Genomic DNA, 18604 nt, shown 5'->3' with positions numbered 1-18604 from the left:
AAACTGGTTCTTTAGATCTGCAACTCTCACTATCTCCTTTTCGTAGTTGTGTTAGTGATCAATGATCACTATGTCAAAAGGCAACTCTTATAATTCTTACAACTCTTACCACCCAATAACCGGTTAGACATATAAGTAGACTAAATAGGTATACGTATGGTATATAAGTAAGAACAAGAGTGACCATCGACAGCGAGTCGACTGCCTGTATCTTGATACGTGCAATAAAACCTGTCCTGACTTTGTCTCACCAAATCTCACCTTGCCTCCAAGACGCAATTTATTTCCATGTACAACAACGACGACGATCGTCTCATCTGCCTCACCACCACCATCAATGCAGTGAACCCCCCCCCCCCCCCATAAACGGAACTTCACACAGGACAAGTAAAGTCAGGAAAGTATTTGGGCAGTGAGTCAGTGGTGCAATGTTTAATCGCAACTTTTACTTCAGTGGATTCATAACAGTTTTGGAAGTTGAGTTACAAGTACGCATACCATAAGCAATGGAGTCAAGTCAAGAATTTGTGCCAAGGTATTCGTATGCTGAGGAAAAGGCGCAGGTATTTTTACATGCGGGGTCACACCATTAGTTGAGTTATAAATGGTTTGTTTTTATAAATAATACATATTTTAGGAAGCGTTAGAAGCTACGCTAAAAACTGCGACGGAAGTAAGAAAAATAAATGAAGAAGTGGCTCTTGAAGCTGATGGTGCCTACAAACGGATGTTTGACAGAAGAAATGAAGGCCATAGGGATTGGATGGTGGGTCATGTTTGTTTTAAAATATTTAACTACTTTTAACTGCAGCGAGGGCTTATTTAACCACCGTTTGACTTTGTCCGTGTCTGTCTCTGTTAAAACTTCTTCTAACGACTTGAAGCTTTCCACATAAAGAATGTTTTTATAACTAAATTCCATTACCAAATGACAATACTTTTTAAGAACTACGACCAAACTGGGAAGCAGGACCGCTTCAATAATTTTTTGGAGACTGAACAAGCCATCGGGGAGATTATGGAAGCGTCTGAGGAAGAAATTAAAGCTCAAGCAGAGGAATTGAAGCGCTATAAATTAGAACAAGAAAAAAGGCCCAACAATTAGTGGACAAAAAGAAACGACTGGAAATCGAAATGGATAGAAAACACGCACAAAGTATGCAATGCATGGAGGATGAAACGATTTTTAAAACAAATCAACAGGCTTCCAAGGTTCACGAAGAAAAAGAAAGGTCCGGACGAGAGATCGAGGAAATGAGAGATATGGCGACCCAACAGAAAAATCAGTACGAGTCAGACACCGACAAAGAGATTGAGAGGATAAGAGAGGAAACCAAAAGAAAAATAGAAGAACAGAATCAACGAGTGGAAATGGCGTTAAACAAGACAAAATCAATGGGGTTGAGGGAATGGTTTTTTGGAAAAAGTAGCAGCCCTTCAAACCACTTGAAACAAGATAAATATCAAGATTCTTCAAGGGCAGGTTCACATTCTCATCGAAATCTACCACCACCTGGTGTTCCTTATCAGAATAAATCTAGCCCGACTTATCAGAAAGCGAACCCCTCGACAAGTACGTATTTTGGCAATCAACAACCAACTCAAAACAAGAAACTTCAGGACGATCTTGGCTTAGATTAATAATTTATTTCTTTCCAAAATTTTAAAATTTAGATACATATTTGTGAGGTTTAAGATATCAAAACATCATTTCAAAAAATGCATAATTTACACTTAATTTATTAACACTATTAAAAAATTATAAAATATCTACCAACGATACACACGCATATACTTACTTAGGATTAGCCTGTGTTTATTCAAATATGTTTAAAGAATATCAGCATTTAGAAGTATAAATCCATTCCACACTTTATGTGCTTTGGTAACTCATTTTGGACGTAAAAATATTTAGCTTACAAACAACGCTTCAGATAACCATCAACCAATCCATCATAATTCCTAAGTGTTAAGTATTCAATACATAGTTATAGTACATGAGTTATCTTTAAGCGTGGCGTATCATGTTAATTGACTTACTTGTGTTAATTGCGTTAATTGACACGGAGCAACAAAATGTTCAAAGTTTTAAAGATTGCGTCGTCGCAAAGACGGACATGGTCGAGGCAAAATACAATTACCTTGAAATTTTAATTTCAGAAATTTGTGCCCCTTTTTGAAATTAGTTAAAATTATAAATTCTTTCAAAGTTTTAAATTTAAAAAAAATGTGGCAAGTGGATTTTTTATAAATCAATTAAGTCCTTGTGTGGAGACATGTTTTCGAATTTTTTGATTCGCGCTAAAATTCGAAAATTTACAGAATTTTTAAAATACGAAGTTGTATGTATATATATATAGCTGGAAAACAGTTTAAAATTCGCGCCTCGAGCTCAAATCAGCCGCTGATTATCAGCGCAATGGGAAAAATGAAAAAACTCGGGTATGCTTATTTTTTGTGGTGAACAAAATAAAGCTGGTTCCATTGCGATCTGAGTTGTACCCGTACAAGACTTTGTCTGTCACCAAAATTATTAATTAACAGGATAGTTGTCACCCCCATTATCTTATGTTCTGCCATCCTCCTACGAAAAATTCATGCGACGATAGCCCTCCCGCTGACGCTTTGCTGGTCTATAGCATTGAAGCGATGGTATCGTGTTTTTGCGTAGCATTACATAAATTATACTATTTACACCGTAAAACCTCTATTTATAGCCCCATTCTAATTATAGCCGGTCTCCAAATATAGCCGGGTCTGGAGACCAAGATTTCAAAATTTTAGCCGGGTCTCTAATTATAGCCGGGTCCCCAATTATGACCGGGTCCCCGTTCATACCCAATCCTACGAAAATACTGAACATCCGGTTAATCAACGAATAAGGTCAAAATTTACAGAATTACGTGTTAAGATCTTAAACATTGCTAGCCCTTCACGATCTCCCCTTTTTGTCCTCCTCCACTGATCAAAAGCAAATTCAGGGTTTGATTCATGCAAAAATCCTGAATAACCAACGGGCTCCCGGCGTCGATGAAATTCGATCCGAATTTTATCTTAAGCACGGCGCAAGCCTTTATTTCCCGCCGTAGGATGGATCGCGTTCCACCAAATTGGATGGACTGCCTCACATGAAGCTGCAACACGTGAGACGACGCGCCATTCACCCACGACGCGAGCGTTATGGCGCCAACGTTGCAAACCCAGGTTTCCAACATGATGAGGGGAAAGATGAGAAAACCAGGCATCGCTATGGTGTCGTGCAATTTGATGCAGACGTATTGCGAGACGATTTGCAACAGAGGAATCAGACCCACGATGGTGGGGACGATTCGCGTCATCAGGAAAACATTGAGATGTTTTTCGACGATCTGGATCCTCCTGTAGAATTTGATGCCGGCCTGAATTTCCCGAATTGTTTGGGCACTTGTTATCTGCCTGTGAAAATATTGAGAGTGAATTAAGGTTATAAGAACATAAGCATTACTTAACTAATTGGATTACCCAGTATTTTTATACCGACTTGTGGTAAATTTGCTACCACCCTGATAATTTCTGTGATCAATATTTTAGACTAATTCAACCACGGGTATATTACCTCCATAAGGCTGGTCGAATCCAATGATAATATTGCGCCAGAAAAGGGCAAACTTAGCCCATCAGCGCAGGATAAGATTGATGAAAGGTACAGAAAAGCGATCAATGAGTGTAAAACGGCGACTTGCAAGTCTGCTGCGGAAAGGGAAAAAGTGCGAGCGCAAAATAAGTCTAAGGGAAAGTAGAGCAAGTAATTTAAAGCAGTTGTGATGTTTTATGAAATAAAATGGAATATGGATTTATTCGAGAATAATTCTAGTCAGATTTTTGTTTTGTAATTGGTTTGACATGCGACGAGATTGATGGCTTATCGTTTAAGTGATTTAACTGACAAGGGAAGGTTCCCGACTGCTTATCGTGTCCCGTGTACCCACTTAGTTTTTTAGCATGTACTAGGATTCAAGAACGATTCATATTTCTGTGTAAAACTTATATTAGCGCCGTGCCGTGGCGCGACATTCGCCAAATTTGAAGCTTTTTTATTTTTAAAACAGCCATAGCTTCTGAAATCTTCGACGGATTTTCAAAATTTTTGACAAACATTATGACTTTACGTTTCATATACAGGGTGGTTAAAATGTCACGCTACGATGGAAGATTTTTCGATGGGAAAAATTCGCAAATTTCCATTAGGTACCGAAATTTTGGTTCTAAAATTCAGTATTTTAAGAATTTCGTCATCAATGTTCCATCAGTTTTGATAATAATTATCGAAATCTCAATCCAAAATCTTGTAACTAATGGAGATTTAGGGGTTTTTCCCATCAAAAAATGTTCCATTGTAGCGTGACATTTTAACCACCCTGTACAATAATATTTTTCGAAAAATTATATTTTTTAGTCTTTTGCAAAATTTCGTTTTTTTCAAAATTTCAGCAATTTTAAATTTAAGCTTAATAACAATTTAATTTAAGGATCCTTCATGTCCAATAATTTTATTCCTCTCCCACAGTAGGTAGGGCCTTTTGCTAGTAATGCTAATATCGATGTTATAGTACGTACATACGTATATGTCAATTGCCCAATTGAAGCCCAACTTCTGCGTATTAGAGAATAAGTAATTTACTTATTAAGGGGTGGAAACCACTTTATGGAAATGTCTCGTCTGTCTGTCCGTCTGTCTTTGTGTCTGTACATATGCACAATAACTTTAGAACGGATACAAATTTCGACATGCGGTTTTCGCCAACGTGTTTCTAATTTTTGAAGTACGGATGAGCTCGAAGATGGAGATTGTAGGTCATAAGGTCACGGTGCCACGGTGATGACGCGAACGGTCAAAAGTGTCGAATTTTTTTATTTCCACCGTTTTAGACGTATTTTTAGGCGAGGATTTCACAAGTCGACATCGTTTCGACATGCGAGGACCCCATGACCGTGAGGGCGGTGTCGAAGGTCGAAAAATGACTTGTCATGTCGATGTGGGTGTCGATTGAAAGGTATGGTTCAAAATACGTTTGTGGGGTGTCAAAACCGGGAAAAATGAGACGGGGTGATGTGCGACAATGACGTGAAAGTGCTGAAAGAGGTTTTGAGACAATTAATTCGGTATGTTTTCACCCCTTTGCTACATTTCGTTTGCAACGATTTATTAATTATGTAAATCACACCAGAAGAGTCACTTGCGTCGCAGTAATGGATTACACGACACAATCCCACAAAACGGTATTATGAAAGCCATACGTTCGTTGAGCGTTGCCACGGCTGCATCACTTCTATTCTAATTCTTTTTATGCTTACGCAGTTCAAACAGTCATGCACAATAAAAAAATTAAAAAAAAATTAAATAATAAAAATAATAAAAAAAATATTTATGCATTGAAATTTCATTGATTCAAAGCCTTGCAAAAAATATTCATTTCTGAATAATTTGTAAAAAAAAATATTCATTAAGTATACAATATTTATTCATTATTCACTATTCCTTCATCTTTTATTTTATTAAAAATTCACAGTATTAGATGAATTTTTTTACTTTCCCGAAGTATTAAGCATTGAGCACAAAAATGAATGATGGAAAAATATTCATTTACACGAATTGAATACAGGGTGGCCCTCAGTAACTGTAAGTGAAATGAAGCGCTGTAGCTTCAACAGTTTTTCTGTTACAAATTTCTAGTAAATTTTAATGGAAAGCCAGTTAATTTCTAAGTAGGAAACAATAATTGGTTTCCGAAATTTCCTCCCAGAGCATTAATGCAGAGCTGAAGACGCGGCCTACAGCCCTCGATTGCAGCACGCTCGGAATTCGTGGACAAATTGTTACATTTCGTGGTCAAAGAATTTTTTATTCCTCTTGGATTTCGCAATCGTCAATCTGTAACAAATGTTGTTAGTATGAAATTTGCAAGAAACAACGATCTGTGCAGGTATGGTATAGATACATACAAGTGTGTTTATATACTTAAGTACGTTATATACATAAGTACGAAGAGGAGAAAACAAGCATTTAAATTAAAAAAGTGCAACGCTTGCTAACTGTTTGGATGCAAATTTCCCCGGAAAACTTGCGCATCGATTACTATGAAAATTTCAAATTAATTAAATTTTTCACCGATTGACATAAATTTTTGGTCAAAATCCGAGAGCATACGCTGAGAGACCTACATTGTAAGTCTGCTCTGAAATCGTATTTTTGTCCGTATAATTGCCCTTCAGTGCCAAAGTGGCGCCATCTTCTCTCCAAAATACTGTCTGGATATCCCCCCAACCCCTCCAACTCCTGTCCCAAGTCCCCCTGGGGACGGGATACTACGGCAAAGTGTACAAAGCTCTGCATCTCGTGCTAAACGAACCAATGGCGGTTAAACATATCCTGCTGTTTAAAGCGCTACAAGCCTGCAGTTGGAATGTGGACCTGCTCCTCCGCGAAATTAAGCACATGCGCCAAGTCGAGCATGCCAACGTGGTAAAGTGTTTTACCACTGCTGGATCGAAGGGCCGGAAGGGATGGTGCGGTTGGTGGAAAGCATGGGAATTTCTCAGTGGACATCGACCAATGACGAATTTAGTCTCTTTATCCAAATGGAGTTTTTCGATTCGACGCTGGACGTGTGGTTGAAGGAGAGGCCCACCAAGGAGGAAAGGCAAGGGGAGGGTGTGGTCTCCATTTTCGTCCAGATGTTGCAAGGTTCGCGGTCATTTATTTAACCTTAGTGCGACCAAAATTTTAATAAAAATCCCTCTCCTTAGTGTACGATATTAATTTCGTAGATAAATCTGTCAGCAACTAGCCATGTTTTCTTGGCTTTTTTTCAAAGAGGAAATATTTTTTAACTCTTTTTATATTTCGAACCTATTTCAAAAATTTGAAAAAATTAACTTTTTACATAATAGTTATCGGTATTTGGGAAATTCCAAAATTGGAAAAATATCAAAAATTCCACCATTTAACAAAGATTTTCTACGAACTACACAAAAAATAGCCATATTTCAAGAAATTTATGAAGCAAATTTGAGATAAATTGAATTAGAAACGAACAATTATTTATTTGCAAATTTTTAATATGTAAATGCGGAGTTTTTTTCCAATTATGAAGCCAAATGAATTTTATATTCAATATATTTTTGAACAGGTCTCGATGCCATCCACCGGAAAGATATCCTTCACAGGGATATTAAATCCAACAATATTTTTTACAAGGAGGAAAATGATAAGAAAATTTGGAAAATAGGAGATCTCGGACTCAGCAAAAAGGTGAACAGTTCCAGCGGAGAAGAGAGCAGTCTTGACGACGATGGTCTCTCCCACGTGGGAAATGTTAATTGCAGAAGCCCAGAAATGTCGAAGGGGCTAAATTACACTTACAAAACGGACATTTACAGCATGGGCCTCGTCTTTTTGGAAATCCTTCTTCCCGAAGTGACCAACAGTGGGAAAAAGATACAGGTATTTTCACAAATTAGAGAGTCCGAAAATTTGGCCGGTTATCTGCCAGACCTTCTCAGAGGAGCAGGAAGTGAGGACAAGAATCATAAAATTCGCGAGAATGGAGTAATGTACGAAATATTGGAAGGGATGCTCAATTCTGTGCCATTGTGTAGACTTGAGATTTATGAAATTTTGAAACTCTTGGGTTCCACGTGAAGCTGTCATATGAATGGAAAACTTATTTAAAAACGACATATAAATACAATGAAATAGTGCCTTCCAGCTTTCAACAATTTTCGCATATGATAGCTTAAAATTTCTGTACATAATTTTGTGCACATGCAGAATCTGAAATAGATAATATTGGCCTTGTCTACATGCAGTTTTTGAGATCTACGCAATAATGTGCGTTTTTTGGGCTAGTTTCGAGAAATTTAACTTTTTACCATATATAGTTCGGGCAAATTTGAATTATTTTAAACCTGTTGCAACCATACGCTTTCAATCTGGAGACGAGTTTTTGGAATAGCTCACAACAAAATAGTTGTTATTTGTATTTATTATAGTTAGTTTTTAATATAGGTAGATATTCGTTCAATATTGATTTCTTAACAAATCAGACTAAAATATTCGTTCCATATTCATTCAATTTTTGAATATTGAATGAATGACTGTGAACATGTATGCGCACAATACTTTTTTAGGACAAAGTTATTTCGGCTGCATTCTCGCCAGGTGGCCGTAGCCACTCGGAAGAATCCTGGACAAAAATGTACATACGTAGGTAATTTAGTCTTACTTAAATGGGAAGAAATTGCGACAATGCTCACAATGCAAGTCTTTTACGTGTACAACTCATGGTCAGATCTCAAAGGGACCAATTTCATTTTGTTCACCACAAAAAATAAGCATACTTTTATTTTTTCATTTTTCATAATGCGCTAATTTGAGCGAGGGGCGCGAACTTTAAAACATTTTTCAGCCAAAACCTCGGCTTTAAAAATTCTGTAAATTTTCGAATTTTAGCATGAATCCAAAAATTCGAAAACATGTCTCTTCAGAATGACTTACCTGACTTATGAACAATCCAATTGTGTAGAAATTTGATTTTCAAAATTTTTTGCCAGTTTTTGAAATTCATTAAAATTATAAACCCTTTCAAGTTTTAAATTTTTCAAAAAATAATGCATGTGGATTTTTCATTAGTAAAGTAAGTCATTCTGAAGACACATATTTTCGAATTTTTGGATTCGCGCTCAAATTCGAAAATTTACAGAATTTTTAGAAACCAAGGTTTTGGCTGAAAAATGTTTTAAAATTCGCGCCCCGCGCTCAAATTAGCGCATTATGAAAAATGCAAAAATTCGGATATGCTTATTTTTTGTGGTGAACAAAATAAAATTAATCCCATGCAGATCTGAGTTGTACACGTAAAAGACTTGCATTGTCAGTCATGCATGGATTTTGGCTGGAAAAATGTTAAATATATTAATTCACTTATAATTGGCAAAGTTGAATATTCAGGCGATACATACATATCTCTGCTTAATTACTACAGCGATATGTAAATACATATGTACCTTGAGATGATTACGATTTATTACTTGCACCTCCTACCTGGATGGAATTTTTGCTTTTAAATGGTTTGAAGGAATCCGGCTTTTATCCAGGCCTGCAGAATCCAGGTGTCTGTCTCTGTCCAGTACAAACGTATTCATACGTATTTACATATTTGCACGTAAATATTCTAATCACCATGGAAGCCAGGCAGGTACAATCAAACTCACAGTGGAGGTCTCCCGACGCATGCTCATAGATTTGGAGCAAACCAGCCTCAATCGATCACAAATTTAATTAGTATGAAATTTGCAAATGACACTATCTCCAAATGCGCAGGTTTGGCGGAAATATTTGCATCCAAAACGGAAAAAATGCGCAGCAATTTTGGAAAATTAAAAATTTTACCAGAATTATGGTTGCGCTTTCTCTGCTTTTTATGCAAATATCTCCGCTAATCTTTACCATTGGCAGGTAATTGGTTCCATTTGCAAATTTCATACAAGTTAGAGGGTGTTCCGGAAGTAATGCAACTTTGGTCAAATGCACATATAAACTCAACGAATGAATTTTTTAAAGCGAAATTTTGGTCAGAAAGGGACAAAGGTTAAAGCTAATTAAGTTTTGCTTCCAATGGTCCGTACACCCCTTCCGCCAAATTTGGAGACGTTTTTGTTGGGCGCTCACAATTAGTGCTTCGCCACTGTTTTTGGTCACCTTTTTTGAGATTTTTGACCACATGTGTTGAAATAAGTTCAAATTTTTGACTGAAGTTTTTCGATTACAATATTTTTTCTAGGATAGGAACTAAAATTTTTCAATAGGTCTTGTATTTGGCAAATTTGGGAACGTTCACCTCTCCCATGTTAATTGCATTTGATCCGTTTTAAGGCGGAGCGTGATACTTTGGCTTATATTTAATTTCCAGTTTTGCGTAAATGGTTTTCTTGAAGGTGGGAGAGTTGTACTATGTGCAAATAAAAGCATTTTGATAATCTGAGCAGTAAATCGTCTTGTACAGGACGATCAATTTTGGTTAATTTTAATTACTTCAGGTCAAGCATTTTTTCTGCCCTCCTGCTTGCTACTTTTATTTTACTCTTGACTATATTTATAAGCTTCTAGAACCTTCTAGGATTTGATGTCCAACTTCTAAGCTTTCAAATAATGTATGGTGTTCGGTGAGAACTTCAAGTACTTCAGCGAATTTCGCTCCGACATAACAAATTTTTATCTACACGAAGTTTATTACTTTCGGGGCTGCCACACGAATGTACCGACCAGATATTTTTTGCGATTAGTCGTTTTTTGCAGCTCATACCTTAGTATAACACAACAAATCGTCACTTTTGGAATTTCTTATTTTTTAAAGTGAACACAGCTCAATTTCTTGGAGCGCGTAACCACTTTTTCGAGGTAGTGGCAGACGATGGTTGCGAGTTGCTTGGTGGTATTTGACCTCATTTTGGAACGGATAGAGATATCGACTTCTGGTTTTCGGATTCTACTAGATAAATGTGTGGACTACAATATTCACCCAATTTCGAATTTGGGGCAAATTAATACCCTTGGATATATGCATTTTACCAAAGTTGCATTACTTCCGGAACACCCTCTATCAGAGGGCGGATATGTATGTAAATACGTATGTTCCGTAAAATATGTACCCGAGCTACACAGTATGTAACGATTAGGCGCCGACGAAAAGGTACCGAAATGCAACGCTACTTCGTTAATGAAAAGGTACCGAAATTTCGCAGTTAGCACCAAATCAACGCTATTTCATTGCCTACTCATTGGTACTGAATATTCCGTGCGGATTTGGCACCGAAATGTAGGTGTATAATCGGTGCTCGTTAGTGAACGTTGATACCCAACCAGATCGGTACCTGATCGGTACCATTGATAAATTTCGGCGCCGAATCGTTACATTATGGTGTTCAATTTCGTTAGTTTTTCGGTACTAGGATTTGGCAGCTCGGGTAGGTAATAGGTACTTAAGTTTCCTGAAAATATGGACGTAAGAATCGTTACTCAACTACTTTAAGTTTCTACTATATTAATGAAAAATAATTTGAGGAAACCTAAATTTCTGAATGGGGGAAAATATTTTTGCATAAAAAGACTTGGGTGAGGGTATCGACTAAAATATTTGTACTTAGAAAAATACAAGAAAATATGAATATGTACGTAAAATCCGCAAAATATGCATGGAATAATGTACGAATATGTACGAAAACCCTAAAATATAAAAAATGTGGAAAACTATATTTGAAGTTTTGCGATGGTGCATAGATATGTAGGATGTCACTTTACAAAGTTTTAGTACGATCTGATTTGGTATGAAAAAGTTATAAAGACGTACACACATATCCTCTCTCATATTTGTGATGGATTGACACTATTGGGCAGTTAGGAATAACTGATCACAGGTTTAAATTGAATTTCACCCCGCTCCCAATGTAATCAAGTGGGCACGTGATTTTATAATTTTTAATTTAAATTTTTAATTCTTATTTTTAATTTAATGTAATTTTAATTTTAATTTTATTTAATTTTTTATTTTTGTTTTAAATTTTATTTCGCGAAAATATCCTGCCATCTCTTATTCCATAATAATCAATAGTTTGCTCCAAATCTGTGACCATACGTTGGGAGACCTCCATTCTGAGTTGAATCGATCGTCGTGATCCTACTTTTTTTGTGTGAGGGATCGTGTCAACAGACTTACTTACATGTTTAGGTGCAGATGCAGAGAATTAAAAGAAGGAGAAGTGTGCAAAAGAATTATTTCCAGTTTTCAAGAAACCAGCTCCACCCCATCCATAAATCGAGTGCAGATCGGATGCCTAGTTAAATAAGAGAAAAATCATATCGTACCTTTGTATCTGCATATGCATGCAAATCTGTTCTGCATTACATGCACTCACTGAAGGATCTCATCGTATTTATTATTTTATTTCATTCAATCTGCACAAAAAATTTCACCTTCATAATAATATCTGTACTGCATCTTTCTTAACTTGTGTGCAGTTTGGTTTTCTTTCATTTATTTTCCTAATCCTGAGCTAAGCATACATACATAAATATATACTCATTCTACTCATTATTTAAGTACTATTGGTGGAGTGTTTTGTTGGCTGAGTTAAAAATAAATATTCCCGTCAAAAAAACTCTTTCAAAAGTTTGTGAATAATTTTGAGCGCTGCGCCTTGTGGTAGGGAAGTAATTCCATTATGAAGGGACGAGCAGGAAAAAGGAATCGGTTGCTTGGTACTATTCTTTATATTCTTCCACTCTTACTGATTTTATTCAGGTATGATAAAGTAGCTAAAGTAGCTCTAGCTGAATTTAATTGTTAAGAAAAGTCCTTTTAAACGATCAACTTCATTCGCATACAGGGTGGTTTAAACGTGAGGTTACATTGGCAAATTTTTCAATGGGAAAAACTCGTAAATTTCCATTAGTTACGGATTTGGGATTAAGATTTTGATTAATTTTTATCATAACTTAGGGAACACTGATATCAAAATTCTTAAAATATTGAATTTCAGAGAAAAAATTTCACTAACCAATGGAGACGAATTTTTCCCGTTGAAAAATTTTCCATTCTAACCTGACATTTAAACCACCCTGTACATATTTTTCAATCTTCCTCCACATGTGACTCTTCCCGCCATTTACAAACAGTTTTACAATCCTCCCGAGTGCCACATCTCCGCTGGACACAGATTCCGCCCTCATCGGAGGAGATCACGACCGACGGGACGAGCTTGTTGAGCCAGGAAACAATGCAAATCCCAAAAATTCCAAAAATGGCAGTTACACCATTGGAACATTAACCATTCCCGCCGGCTATGACAAATTGATCCTTCCCACGGGCGGTGGTGTGAGCAATGAGACCCTCGTCAACGTCCAGTTGGGCATTCGTGAAGTGTTGGGCGTGGATACGAAAGGGGAAGTAAATTCAGAATTCGAAATTTTTAAAAAAAATAACCCGACCAATTAGCAGCGCTTACTAGAAATGGGGTTACGATTATAACCAAAAAGTTAACGAATGTGACTCTACCGCCCTGGTTATGAATTTGTCACCAACTGGTTATAAATGTATTAGCTTTGGTGACAATTTAATACTACGTAATCAATTAAATTGTCACCAATTTTTTAACCGTTTTGTGGCCATTAAGGTCAAAATGGAGGTCACCATTGAATTCGGGGTAAAATTCTAGTTCAAAATTAATTATGTATCAAACTTGATCCTTCAGTGACCACTTGTGCCCTTGAGGTCAAAATGGAGGTCACCATTGAATTCTGGGTTAAATTTCAGATCAAAATGATATATCCCACAATTTGGCCTTTTAATGAAATTTCATGACCTTTTAATGAAATTTCATGACCTTTTGACCATGAACTTACAGTGTCCATCTTCGAACTCGTCCTGTCCTTTGACATTTATGTAAAGTTAACGTTCAAAATTTCAAGTCTCTATGTCTTTTCGTTCAAAAGTTATCGGGCAGACGGACCGACGGACGGACATAACGATCCCATATAGGGCTTTCACCCCTTAATAATTGTGCTCTTGTAGACCGTAGAACTTGACACGGAAGTAGGAGTCAGTTGGATAGATTGGGACATCTGGCTTAATTTCATGGAGGACAAGGAGGCCCAGGAAAAGGCGAAGACTAGAGACGAAGAAATCATACTGGACTCCGAAGTACTGCGACATATCTGGAAACCGGACATTTATATCGGTCCGTTCACCATTGTTGTAATTTTGTCCGAGTTCAGTATCAACTCAGAATGGAGGTCTCCCAACGTGTGCCCACAGATTTGGAGCAAACTAGCGTCAATCGATCACAAATATAATTAGTGTGTAATTTGCAAATGGAACTATCTGCTAATGCGCAGGTTTGGCGGAGATATTTGCATAAAAAGAGGAGAAAATGCACCCATAAGGCTGACTAATTTTTCATTTTCCAAATTTACTGCCGATTTTTCCCGCTTTGGGTGCAAATATCTCCGGCAAACCTGCGCTTTAGGAGGTAGTTCCATTTGCAAATTTTGAACTAGCGTCAATTGATCACACATATAATTAGTAAGAAATTTGCAAATGGCACTATCTCCCAATGCGCAAGATATATCCAAAGCGCATCCAAAGCGGGAAAAATGCGAAACAAATTTGGAACATGAAAAATTTGCCAGAATTGTGGTTACGTTTTCTCTTCTTTTTAGGCAAATATGTATCTCCGCTAAATTTGAGCATTGGCAGATAATGTCATTTACAACTTTCATCCTAATTAAATTTGTGATCAATTGAGGTTAGTTTGGTCCAAATCTGTGAGGATACGTTGGGAGATCTCCATTATGAGTCAATCTTGAAATTTTGATTTGCACAAATATATTTTCTCTTAAATTTGCTTTTAACAGATGAAATGGCATCTGTCGATAGGACCTCGATTCTCTCCAAATTAATCACGTTAAGATTTCTAGTAAACAATAAAGCTCTTCCGGGAATTATTTCCTTTAAATCAAGGTAAGGTATTTAATTACAAATTATATACTGAAGAGTTACGAATTTTGGTCGGGCGGGTGGGCAGAATTAATGGATTGGGATTTTGGGATGTTATTAATTCCATTCATTTCAACCTTTGAAATAAATAATTTTGTCCACGTTTATACGTGATAATTTTTTTGAACCCCTTAAACGGTTTGATTTTGCCCCCTTAAATGATCGTAAATTCCCACAGTTGACAATTTTTTTTCGTCCCCCAATTAAACTTAAATTTCCATGTAATTGATTACCATAGAAATGCTCTATTTTCGGGAAAATACAAATTTTTAGCATGCGTCCATTTATTTATGGGGCAAAATTAAATTATTTAGAGGGGCGATTAATTGCACGCCCGTTTATATAGACAAACCTTGAAACTGAGGTGTGACATGGATTTTCACTACTACCCCGCCGATATTCAGACGTGCGAGTATAACATTCGAAGCTGTAAGTTATGTCTGCATAATAATCAGACCGCGGATATGTATGTATTTATAAATCTTTTCACACCAAACCAGACCGCACTAAAACTTCGTGTACTGACATCCCATCTAAGCACGATTGCAAAAATTCCAACAAAGTTTTCCATATTTTACGCATGTACGTATTTTAGGGGTTTCGTCCATTTCTTCCTTCAGAAATTATGGTTTCCTCAAAATTATATTTTATAAATATACATATTAGAAAATTAAAGATGAGAAACGTTTTTTATGTAAATTTTTCCGATTTTTAAGCACATGTTACATATTTATTTTGCAGAATTTATTTACGTACATACATAGCCGCCCTCGGATAATAATGCAATGAACTTCAAAAACTAATAATATTTTTACGAACACAGATTCTTACACGCAAGACAAACTCTTCCTCATGTGGGACCTAGTTCACTCCATCTACCTGGATAAATTGGCCGATTCCAATTTTGACTTTCAAATTTCTTCCGCCGAGCCACAGTGGGCCAGATTTATTAAATTTTGGCCAAAAATATATATGAGCCGAATTTGAAGAAATAAAAATTAGATTTTGGTGTGCAACAATAATCTAAAGCATATAGTATATGAGGAAATTTTTAATTGTCACCTGCCACACCCCCAGTGGGTGTGGTCCTCGGCGACTTTTCGATTTTAACGAAACCATGTCATGTGATATATCATTTTTCTCAGCTCCATGAGGGGATCTCGACAGAATCATTAAAATCTTGACACCACACCCCCAGTGGGTGTGGCTCTAAGCAAATTGTCGATTTTAACGAAACAATGTCATGCAATATATCATTCTTCTCAGCACGACGAGGGGGTTTCGATGGAATACCTAAAATTGGGAAACCGCACCCCCACTGGGTGTGTTTCTCAGAAAACTTTCGATTTTAATAAAACCATGCCAAGTGTTGTCATGTTTCTCAGCTCGACAAGGGGGTTTCTAACGTATACCTTAAATCAGCGTTCAGCGAATTTTCGATTTTAATTAAACCATGTCATGTCGTGTCATCATTTCTCTTAACTAAATGAAGGGACTTTTACAAAATAATTAGAATTGCATTACCTAAATTAAGAAAAACCCACTTTCAAAAAGAATTAAAAAAATTTAGTTTTTCACAATTCCTTGCTGCATTTTTCAAAATTCCGAAATAGGATAATTTTCGGGAAAAAATGTTGTACTTCTTTCGTTTTTGATATAGCGTTAAAATTACAAAACATTAATTACAACTTTTTGACAAATTTAAATTTGAGCTGAAAATTGCCTCAAAACCGCCACAACCGAAAACACGAGCCTACATGGAAACGCAAAAATACAGGTGGTGCTATTTCGGTGTTGGAGAAATTTGAAATCGGAGAAAACAACTTGAAATTTGAAATCGGAGAAAGTCGCTGAACGCCACACCCACTGGGGGCGTGGTTTCAAAATTCTAATAATTCTGTCGAGATCCGCTAGTTGAGCTGACAAAATTCTATATAACGTGACATGGCTTCATTAAAATTGAAAAATCGCAGAGTGTCACACCCACGGGGGGTGTGGTTTTTAAGTTTCAATTATTATGTCGACATCCTCTCGTCGAGCTGAGAAACATGACATAACACATCGCATGGTTTTATTAAAATAGAAAATTTTTTGAGAACCACACCCACTAGGGGAGCGGTTTCCCAATTTTAGGTACTCCGTAGAAACCCCCTTGTCAAGCTGAGAAAAATGATATATCACATGACATGGCTCCGTTAAAATCGAAAAGTCGCCGAGGGCCACACCCACTGGGGGTGTGGCATATGACCAATTGAACATTGCTCGTAGTGCCCTCGGTTTCGAGGTATTTTTTCGATCTGCAGTTCGATTTTTAGTCTTTGAAATTTGGGCCGTATTCATTAATTATATTTTATAATTTCTTTGACCTTGCAACTCTAATTTCGAGGGGGTGTGGTCGAATTTAGAAAATCTGGAAATATATATTTCGCCAATTGACCCAAGGTTTCCAAAACAGTCGCCACTTTGAAAATCGGTCAACAATTGGAAAAGTAATCCGAATTTCAACTTTCAATGTTGTTAAGCATGACAAGATCGGCCATCAAGCCTTTCAGCAAGAAATGTCTTTAATTTTGATTCCCCTACCAGAGGGTGTGGTGTTTATACCCAAAATACGTTCCTGCTACCACCTCAGTTTGCTGAGAAAGTCCAATGAGTGAGTATACTTAAAGCATACTTGAGCAAAGGCAATTCAACTTAAATTTGATTTTTTTAACTTTAATGACTAAAAGTGGGTGTGGTTGGAATAAAGCTTGATGGTCGCAGACGGTCGCAGCAGGGTATACTTAGCACACCATGGGCTATTTAATGGCATGAGTTTTGAGTCCGCAATGCGTGAAGTTTTGTGAAGTTTTTAGAAAATGTGTTCGCCCTATCTTCGTAATGTATTATGAAAAGTTTACCCCAAGGGTACACCCGAGTGGGTGTAACATTTGGTTTTATATTTTGCATGGAGGACATGTTGGTTCTATACTACACGTTGAAATATGTGAATAGCCAATTCAAGATACCGCCTTAATGGCCACATTTTTAGGCTCCTGGCCCATTGTGCGAGCCAGGAGGGAAGTTGGATAATTTCTTTGTCACATCGCAGATTCAACGCTACCCAGAACTTAATAGTATGTAAATATGCATTACATTTTTTGCAAAAATTTCACTTCCAAATTTTAATTCAGTTTCATTGATACCGTTTTTTGCTTGCGAAACCATACCTGTTCAATTTTTTTTCCAAATTCAAAATTCCTTCACTTCGAAATTCAATTTTAATTATTCATTTATTCTTCATTCATTCAGTGAATTATTTATTCATTCTTTCAATGAATTATTCACTAATTCATTCATTCATTTCGGTATAATTGAATGAATGTGAACAGGTATGTGCGAAACTAAAACTAGACCTAAATATGTCCATAGCCAACTTTTCCGCGCTGCATTTTACACTGCAAATCCGAAGAAATCTGACCTACCACTTGGTTCAGGTACTTATTTAAGTAATTGAGTATTTATGTATGTAAATACGTAGCAAAAATTTGAGTATTTTAATATTTAAAACACTTGGTTCAGACTTATCTTCCCGCCGTGCTACTCATGATGGTCACGTGGTTGTGCTTCCTGCTTCCGGTGGATATGGTCCAGGCACGGATCGGAATCAGTATGACGACTTTACTCACGCTCACCGCCATGTTTGCAGCGGTCAGGTACATATACAGTGTATAAAAAAGGTATTCGTAAATTTTCGTTTTGAAATTATCGATAGGAACCCTTGTACTTGGACGTTTGAAACTCCTCACACAGCTGCAGTAACTCATTGACAATTAATTCCGCCTCGCCGATTTTGGAGGTGACCCAAAGGTCAAAGGTCAGATTTTTTCTACAAAATCAAAATGAGTGGCCAAAAATAAAACTTCATGGATAATTTTTTCTGGACTTTCTAATATTTTTTATTGGGAGCGGTGAGGCCTCACGAAAAAAATGAGCTATGGTAGGATCGTGTGCGATTTTTTTGACGCCTACAG

At 36.8% G+C, this 18604-nt stretch overlaps 2 protein-coding genes across 2 annotated transcripts; both read left to right on the top strand.

Annotated features, from left to right (window-relative positions):
• Positions 1-6564: 6564 nt before the first annotated feature.
• LOC118437753 (interferon-induced, double-stranded RNA-activated protein kinase-like) lies at positions 6565-7681 on the top strand. Its single transcript, XM_035857081.1, has 2 exons — positions 6565-6724; positions 7170-7681. Exons 1-2 carry the CDS (start codon positions 6565-6567, stop codon positions 7679-7681), a joined length of 672 nt encoding a protein of 223 aa, XP_035712974.1.
• A 4423-nt stretch (positions 7682-12104) lies between these two features.
• LOC118437794 (gamma-aminobutyric acid receptor subunit rho-1-like) lies at positions 12105-15624 on the top strand. The gene is made up of 6 exons (XM_035857167.1): positions 12105-12295; positions 12713-12983; positions 13608-13773; positions 14450-14555; positions 14938-15020; positions 15415-15624. Exons 3-6 carry the CDS (start codon positions 13671-13673, stop codon positions 15576-15578), a joined length of 456 nt encoding a protein of 151 aa, XP_035713060.1. The 5' UTR covers positions 12105-12295; positions 12713-12983; positions 13608-13670; the 3' UTR covers positions 15579-15624.
• The last annotated feature ends 2980 nt before the right edge of the window (positions 15625-18604 follow it).

Source organism: Folsomia candida, unplaced genomic scaffold (genome assembly GCF_002217175.1).
Source record: "Folsomia candida strain VU population unplaced genomic scaffold, ASM221717v1 Fcan01_Sc016, whole genome shotgun sequence".
NCBI lineage: Eukaryota > Metazoa > Arthropoda > Collembola > Entomobryomorpha > Isotomidae > Folsomia > Folsomia candida.
This window is presented reverse-complemented; position numbering and strand designations above follow the sequence as displayed.